Source organism: Apostichopus japonicus, chromosome 15 (assembly GCF_037975245.1).
Source record: "Apostichopus japonicus isolate 1M-3 chromosome 15, ASM3797524v1, whole genome shotgun sequence".
Classification (NCBI taxonomy): domain Eukaryota; kingdom Metazoa; phylum Echinodermata; class Holothuroidea; order Aspidochirotida; family Stichopodidae; genus Apostichopus; species Apostichopus japonicus.
The window spans coordinates 27,538,861-27,548,185 of NC_092575.1; the positions used below are offsets into that span (position 1 = coordinate 27,538,861).

At 39.6% G+C, this 9,325-nt stretch overlaps 1 protein-coding gene across 1 annotated transcript in view; it reads right to left on the minus strand.

Annotated features, from left to right (window-relative positions):
* The window catches only part of LOC139981073 (uncharacterized), a 32,938-nt gene extending 26,162 nt beyond the window's left edge, over positions 1-6,776 (minus strand). The window contains exons 1-2 of the mRNA XM_071993232.1: positions 6,633-6,776; positions 629-1,012 (exon numbers count right to left, since the gene is read on the minus strand). Coding sequence (XP_071849333.1) covers positions 629-1,012; positions 6,633-6,651 — 403 coding nt within the window. The 5' untranslated portion in view covers positions 6,652-6,776. The remainder of the gene's footprint in view (positions 1-628; positions 1,013-6,632) is intronic.
* Positions 6,777-9,325: the final 2,549 nt, after the last annotated feature.

A 9,325-nucleotide genomic window follows, 5' to 3' on the forward strand; every position in this document is an offset into this window, starting at 1 on the left:
AATATTCAAGCCCACTAGCAGCTACTACACATGGAAATGAATTTAACCATTTTCAAACGGTACTTAATGACCACTTTTCTTATAATACAACATGGGGATGAGTAATTGGTCAGGGAGGGAGACGGCATTTCGAGTAGCGATTCCAAAAAGTTTCAGAACCACTGTTCTAGATGAGCGGCTAATTTTACGTACAACAAAACTGAAGAAAAAAACTAAACATCCAGAATAGTTACAAATTTGCCATCTATGTTGGTAGCTGAAAGTTGCATATGTAGTTAGTAACTGTGTTTGAGTTCCATAGGTCCCAAGCTAAGCAAATAATTTAGTGTTTGCATTTGATGTAACAGCCTTAGGTTAATAAATTCTACTTCTCGTAAATTACAGAACACTTCTGTATACAAAGCCAGTTACAGTACACATGTATCTAAGTTGCAGTTGGGTAGCAATTTGCCCATTTGCATCATCTTAATAGCTCTGCCATATATACCTCATAAATTATTCTTGATATTTTATTTTTTTATTTACAAATCAGCATTTTGTGTCATGTAAACTTGCACTTGGGAAGATGGTTTGCCTAATGCTAATGTACAATACTGCAGACATACTGTACAAGTTATATTTTTCTCACCTTTATCTATAAGTTGATTGACCAATTCAGCATCACCTTCTTTTGATGCTTGGAGTATCAGTGGTAGCCGAGGTATTGCTTGACCATCAATTGGTAGGCTCCCTGTGACAACTTTGGGTGGCTCCAAACTGACCCATTTCCACTGAAACTGATCTGTCCTGACTTTATTGAAAGGGGAAGTACCCACGCCCTTTGGGAGGGATGCCGAGAGTAGTTTCTCATTCCTTCCATGAGACTTTTCTTGGTGTAACAGCCAAACAGATTTGAAATATTTCTTCATATGCAGAAGGGTGAGATTAAGACAATCTCGCAGCTCTGCACATTCTGCATCTTGGGGCAATTTGGCAAGAAACTCCTTGATAAAGTCCACAGCTTTCTTAAAATCTGAAAAATAAAAAGTCAGAGGGAGATCACCATATTAGGTATTATGTACTCATAATTAAGTACAGACCACAATAAGGAACACAGTTATTTGTACACTGTTGTTCTTTTCTTTGCTTGCATACATTAAAAACTTTGAATATTTGAATATTCATAAAATGTTCTCAAAATTTGTTAAGGTACAAAGTGACATGTGACAATATGTATTTTCAGCCATTTGGTTGCCAACAGCAACAGTACCAGAAATACTGAGTAGACTACAGTTTGTCAAACCAAGACATCCTCCAAGATTGTACATTGCTTGAACATCATTAGCTAGCAAGTCATGGGTACTTTTGTCTCTATTTTACCAATTGTGATGTTATTAGTAGTATGCTCCCTGGACCACGTTTAGGTTTTAGTTGTGTTCACCCTCGACCACGGTGCTTGTTGTGTTTGTTCATTCTAGTTGGTTAAAACCTACAGTTAAAGGTCACGTCAATTTAACCAACTAGATTCTAAAATGGATAGGATTCTACGCCCAGAACGTTTTGATGCAGATTCGAACTCTGAAAATGCTGCTAAAGCATGGAAACACTGGTTTAAGACATTCGAAAATTTCATATCTGTTCTCACAGGAGAGCCTAACAAGCTATGTATACTTACTAACTTTGTTTCGCCTAAAGTATACGAATCGATAGCGGACTGTACTACATACGAGACAGCGATTAAAATCCTCGGCGACTTGTATGTTAAACCAAAGAACGAGATTTTCGCTCGCCATCTGTTAGCGACTAGACGTCAAGAACCTGGTGAGTCTTTGGATACATATTTGCAAGCTCTGAAAACTCTTGCTAATGATTGCAACTTTAAGTCAGTCACAGCAGAAGCATATCGCGATGAATACATTCGTGACGCTTTCATAAGTGGCTTACTTTCCCCTTCCATAAGACAAAGGCTCCTAGAAAACAAAACTCTTGATTTGCAAACAATGCATGATCAAGCTCGTGCACTCGAATCAGCACAAAAGAACTCAGAATCGTATACTCTTCATGGACCCCCTACACTGACACCCCAAAGTGCTGCAGTAAAAAGTGACATCAGACCTGAACCACTAATGGAAACTATTGATAGCGCATCCACAACTACTGCAAAGTGTTTCTTTTGTGGATATGCAAAGCACCCACGTTCACGATGCCCAGCAAGAGACGAGACATGTAACAAGTGTGATAAGAGAGGTCATTTTGCCAAGGTATGTCAATCCAAATCAAACTCAAAGACTTCAGCCTCCCTCTCCACCCTAGCCACTGCAATAAGTGCAGCAAGCCCACCAAAACTCGCCAAAGCCAGTGTACAAGTAACCATTAATGGCAGGCTAGCTGACTGCCTCATAGATAGTGGCAGTACCGAAAGCTTTATTCACCCACAGCTAGCTAAAGCACTCTCTTTGGAACTAAAACCTTCAGGGGTTTCAGTTAACATGGCCTCGTCCTCATTATCTGTCAAAACAAAAGGTGTTTGTTATGTGGACATTGTTCTCAACAGGCATTGCTATAAAAACGTGATCTTAGGAGTATTACCAGGATTGTGTGCGGATGTTATACTCGGTCAGGATTTCCAGCAAAAGCATTCAAGTGTCATCCTTAAGTATGGAGGGGATCTCCCTCCCCTAGTCCTATGCGGTTTAACAACCTTGAGAACAGAACCGCCGCAACTATTTGCTAACCTTAGTCCTGACATCCACCCAGTAGCTGCAAAATCTCGTCGCTACAGCTCAGATGACAAGAAATTTATAGCAGCTGAGACTCAACGCCTCTTACGCGAAGGAATCATTGAGAAAAGCAATTCTCCATGGAGAGCTCAAGTTGTGGTTACCAAAGACGAAAACCACAAGAAACGACTTGCCATCGATTACTCTGAAACAATTAATAGATTCACCCTCCAGGACAGTTACCCACTTCCACGAATAGATGAAACTGTGGATAAGATCGCTCAATATCAGGTATTTAGCACCATTGACCTGCGCAGCGCATATCACCAAGTACCACTCAAGGAAGATGATAAAAGCTACACAGCCTTTGAGTCAGATGGAAGCCTCTATCAGTTTACTCGAGTCCCCTTCGGTGTCACAAATGGGGTCCCATGCTTTCAAAGGATCATGGATTCTTTCATTGAGGAAGAAAAACTCACAGACACTTTTGCTTATTTGGATGATATCACCATTTGTGGTAGGGACCAGAAAGAGCATGATCATAACTTGCAAAGATTTTTAGAGGCTGCAAAGAGAAAGAATATTGTGTATAATGAGAACAAATGCACATTCTCCACCACCAAAATAAGTATCCTAGGTTATCTGGTGGAAAATGGTACAAAGCGCCCCGACCCCGAGCGTCTCCGTCCCCTTCGTGAACTCAAATCACCTGAAAACATGAAATCACTAAGACGCACACTTGGATTCTTTGCTTACTATTCTAAATGGATTCCAGACTATGCTCGAAAGATTCGTCCGTTAGCAACAGTCACAATGTTTCCAATATCAGATGAAGCGAATGAGACTTTTGAGAAATTAAAGAAGGAAATTGAGAATTCAGTGGTTGTTGCCATTGATGAGTCTCTCCCATTCCAGGTAGAAACGGACGCTTCAGAATTTGCAATAGCAGGAACTCTAAACCAAGCGGGTCGCCCAGTGGCTTTCTTTTCGCGCACCTTACAAGGCTCAGAGCGCCGTCATGCATCAGTTGAAAAGGAGGCACAAGCGATCATAGAAGCTGTGCGCCATTGGAGGCATTACCTTACTGGGAAACATTTTGTTCTTGTGACAGATCAAAAATCAGTCAAGTACATGTTTGACACTAATCACAAAGGAAAGATCAAAAATGAGAAAATAATGCGTTGGCGGATGGAACTATCTTGCTATGTTTTTGATATAATCTATCGCCCTGGCAAAGAGAACATTCCCCCTGATACGCTTTCACGCTCAATCTGTTCTGCAACTATGGACATTGATAGTCTGTATGAATTGCATAATGCTCTAAGTCACCCAGGAGTTGTCAGGATGTTTCATTTTGTTAGGTCAAAGAACCTTCCCTACTCTGTAGATGATGTAAAGAAAATGACAGCGTCTTGCCGTATCTGTGCAAAATGTAAACCTAGATTCTACAAACCACAGAAAGCTCACCTGATCAAGGCAACCCAGCCCTTTGAAAGGCTTAATATTGACTTCAAAGGCCCATTGCCAAGCACAAACAAAAACATTTACTTCCTTACCATTATTGATGAATTCTCGAGATTCCCGTTTGTGTTTCCTTGTTCTGATATGACTTCGTCCACTGTCATCCAATGCCTTTGCCACCTTTTCGCTTTATTTGGCATGCCGTCCTACATCCATTCAGATCGAGGATCAGCCTTCATGAGTAAGGAACTACGAGACTTTCTAACAAGCAAGGGTATTGCTAGTAGTAGAACTACTAGTTATAACCCACAAGGAAACGGTCAAGCAGAACGTTACAATGGCACCATATGGAAGGCTATTACATTGGCACTCGAAGCACGCAGCTTGCCACCTAAGTACTGGCAAGAAGTCCTGCAAGATGCCCTTCATTCCATCAGATCTCTGTTGTCCACGGCAACAAATGTGACACCCCATGAAAGGTTTTTCAGTTTCCCCCGGAAGTCTGCAACAGGGTGTTCAGTCCCTTCATGGCTTTGCAATCCAGGTCCTGCACTTCTTAAAAGGCATGTTCGGTTACATAAGACAGATCCTTTAGTGGATGAGGTCGAGGTCATCCAAGCAAACCCACAATATGCCCATGTTAGGCTGTCAGATGGGAGAGAGACAACTGTCTCTGTACGTCACCTAGCACCAATCGGGGAAGCTACTCCAAGACTGGAGAAAAGTACTGATCAAATGGAATCATCAATCGGGGACAATGGCCCAGTAGAACTTGAGCAGGGCCAAGAGTTAATTGATAGTAATGAAGTGCCTTCTCTGAGAAGGTCACAAAGGCCTCGAAGGCCACCGGACAGGTTAGATCTGTGAGTCAGAGTTTGTGGATAGTTTGTGTTATACTGGACATTTAAAGAACACTTGTAGTTGTTTTGAGTCAGAGTTTGTGGATAGTTTGTGTTATACTGGACATTTAAAGAACACTTGTAGTTGTTTAGTTATTAGTTACATTAACTTTAGGACAATTGTTTAGTTAGGGGAGAATGTGATGTTATTAGTAGTATGCTCCCTGGACCACGTTTAGGTTTTAGTTGTGTTCACCCTCGACCACGGTGCTTGTTGTGTTTGTTCATTCTAGTTGGTTAAAACCTACAGTTAAAGGTCACGTCACCAATTTATATCTTATTGTTTGATACAACAACCAAAACAGTTGTTCAATGAAAACTACATAGTGGAAGAAACATGCATTTAGAACCAGTCTATCACAAAGTGGAATATGATTAGGGCCATACAGTTAATGGAAATCATTAAATTCTGCATGCTCTCATCAAAAAAGATAATTCATTCTAAATGTGCTGTAAATGATTAATGTTTCTATTAATTCAGATAAAAGGACTAACCACAATTGATTCTTTGTACAACAGGGATGCAGAATGTGTTATCAGTTTACACAGACCCTAACTTACAATTTTTTATAATATGGACCACTTTATAAGCATTCTTCAAATGGGGATCCCAACTTAAACTGCTTCTCAGAAACATAAACCAAGAAAATTCCATTATTCTTCATTCGTTTGTGTAGACATGAGGATAGTAAAAGTGAAAGGGATGGTATCTTTTTTATCTTTTTTTCAACTCCAAATTGTTAAACTTGCCATTCATAACAGAAATATTGATGCTACTGTAGACCAGACTTCCAACAGTGTTGCGGATGATATTGAAATTGCAAAAATATTAAACTGTGAATTCATTGCAACGATTAGCTTGACATATATCTGTTGTGATACTGTAAGTGGTTTAGTATTGTTTTTATTATCAAAAAGGCAAATGTGACATTCAAATGTTTGCTGGTTTGAATATGTAAAAACGAAAAGACTTTACATATGACCTCAAATCAATCTACCTTACAAAAGTTGACAGTTTGCAACTTTTGTAAGATAGGTGATTTGAGTATGTACAGTATAGAATGGAGACAGGTAAGAGTTAGTATTAGTACGATCAGTTCATACAGTATGGATGCTTAAATTTAACAAGACCATTTTTGACCTGCATGTTTTCTTCTTGTGGAAGTTTCATCAAAACTTGAACTGTTACTTGTTAGTGTTACTGTGTAAGCCTAGGCCTACCACTTTACCATACCAGTTACTGACTGTATGCTTCTTCACAAGGTTGAACTTAATTCCAGGTCTTGCGAATTTTTGTGAAATAGCAATCGATAAGTAACAAAATGAGTTCCCTAAGAAGTTGATACCTCTTCTGTCGCCTACACGTTGGCCGATCATATACGTGATTAAGTAGGCAAAAAATGGTAGACTTGAACAGTTTGATAGACGAGTAGGCCCCTACTTTTTGCATTGCCTAGTGATACCTAACGTTAGGCATTACGCTAATGGCATAAGAACTAAGGCTAACTTTAGGTCAAGTTTGGCTTACTTGTCAAACGTTAGTTGTCCTAGCAACTAATAAATATTAAATTACCTTTGCCTTTGACTGTCATGCTCTTTGAGTTACATGATTACAATTCTGCAAATTATTTTAATACGTCCCTTTCTTTTTCTCTGACACAGAAGGCTGCCATTTTGAATCCATGTAAACAATTTTTCATTCGAATGATGTGACCATTCAACAAGATCAAGATATGCTGAGAATATTTAGCCAGACAACGATTACTGGCTGTGGTGCCGACTTCGACTTAGCAGTAACTGGTGAATGTATTCAAATGTAATAATAAAAAACGCAGGGACCAATTGACGAAAAGGAATTTGATTCGCGTGATTTTTTTTATAATTTTTCACGGTCACAGAAAAAAATCGAATTAAAAAATGAAAACAAGTAGAAGTTCGGACCTAGAATTACTATATCTTAAAGGGGAGCACACTGTAAGTTGATTGGGGGGGGGGGGGGGGGGTTACGGAGCCCAGATCAGTATGTTAACAAGAGAGGGCTGTTCAGAATGAAAGGGTCGTTCGATAAATGGGTAGTACCATTTACTTCTATCGAAATCAATTTCTTGGCCATTACTCAACCGACATTTGCTCTTGCCTTTATCCAGACCTGTCAACCTGTTTGACCCAAAAATAGGGAGATTAACATTTTTCAGGGCCAAAAATAGGGAGAACAAGGGGGAAAAAAAGGAGGTTGGTAATTTTCAACTCAAATGATATAAATACTCCTCAATAAGTATAGTCTACTTATGCAATACAGTGAGAGAATCATCCAATCAGTGTTTTTTTTTTTTTTTTTGTAGTTTAGTTACGGCAGCTCGCTTCGCTTTCAACAGGGTTTCTGTAGTAGGCTTCCATTTGAAACAGGGAACAGTGGACTCTGGGTACTGTAACTTCATGGCTAGTATGCTAGATAGAGTCCCATCAAGCTTGAGACTTGACCGACTGTCTGTCTTGTTCTTGCGAACTACACTGAATAGCCTTTCCTGTTCACCGTTACTGTGGGGAATTACTAAGCATAGGACTAATTGTTGGCTATTTTCAGTAATGTCGCAAGTGATGAAACATTAAAAAACCGTGAGAATAGAATATGAAACCGGGAGGCCGGGAGATTCAGGTAAAAACCGGGAGTCTCCCGGTAAAACCGGGTGGGTTGACGGGTCTGCGTTATCTACTTCCCTCGACCAAGACTATACAGCGGCGTCTTAAAATTGAGACATTATGATAGTTTGCAACATTTCTGTTATACCGCCCTCTCATAGCGTCTTCGTTCAAGCGGTCATCAGAGCGAAGTGAAGATACCCGCGTCTCATACCAGGTATATAGTAATCATGTGTCCATGCCAGAAGTTGATAAACTTGGAAAGTCATGTATAAATAATTGGAAGTAAAGAGATAGGATGAATCAAATATAATTGTTCGACTTTCTCATTCTTTCATAAACGGCACCGCATTAGAATCAATTCAGTGTAAGATAGTTTTGACTCTCAATCTTGCGAAGACCAACCTAATGTTAGCGATAAATGTAGCTACAAAAGTCCATAATGTAACTAGATGTAATTTTCACCAGTAGTACTGGGGTCTAGTGTTTTGGTATAACAGAAATTTTGATGTCCTTTCAAGTTTTATTATTGAAGTGTTATAATGCTAAGCCGAATTCAAGCGCTACAATTCTGCCTATTTCTTTGACTGTTACTGTGCTATAATCTCATAATAATTAAAAGTAGGCCAATAATCACATTATGTCTGAGAGCCATGTGGACCGAGTTATGGTCTTTATTGTAATGCGTAACAACGTTTGTCTTTATTTTGCAATGATGAGATTTCTCTTTATCCCTTTATAATTTAGACCTATGTGTTATTGTCTTCTGCATTTTGATGAAATGAGTGATTCAGAGGGTCCATACGGCAATCTTGAAACACTCGAAGTTTGTAAGTTGTGATTTAATTCGCTTTTGAAGACTGTTCATGAGTCACTACGATACATTCGTTTGCTGATTTTGTCAGCTTTTCTAGTGGCAATACAACAGTGGTCATCGTTTGATCAGCTTTGTTGTGTGTATGAAAGAAATGTCGGTGCCTCTGAATATCTAAGTTGTTTGGCGGAATGGAGGTAAGGGTGAGCAAAGTCCATGTCTTAAAGCTAAATCTTGACCATACTATAGTCAAGTTGCATTCCAGTTAATGAAGTTATTTTTTCCCTTTTTGTTTAATACTACAATGAAAGTGTCTTGGTGACGAAATTTTGAGGGTTGAATAAAATTTGATAATTACTCAGTCACCTTTATTACCTCGTGCATATTCAGCTGAAAACGTGAAAGCAGCTCGAAACGGTTTTCACGAAAATGTATCTCTATGTCACAGTTCTTTGGCTCACGTACACTACCTCTGTCTCTCTCTGTATAGTCTACAAATCACGTACCCCACCCCACCCTCTGAGTAAGCTACCGCTATGCCTCTTATTAATTAAGTTATCGTTGTCTTCCAGCTACTTTGTATTTCAGAGAGAACTTGAATTGCGAGATTGCAAGTGACAGGCTTAAAGATCGGGAGGGGGAGCAGGTTGTCCCAGAACCCCTAGCATTCCTTGGCCCATGGCTTTCCTGGAATGGTTTAGTGAACTTTGTCCATACATCCCTGCGCAATGACGTCATTTAATTTACATGACGACAGACCTTTCGTCCACAGAAATTGCTGTGCTCTCGTCGCATGGACTCAAGGAAATACT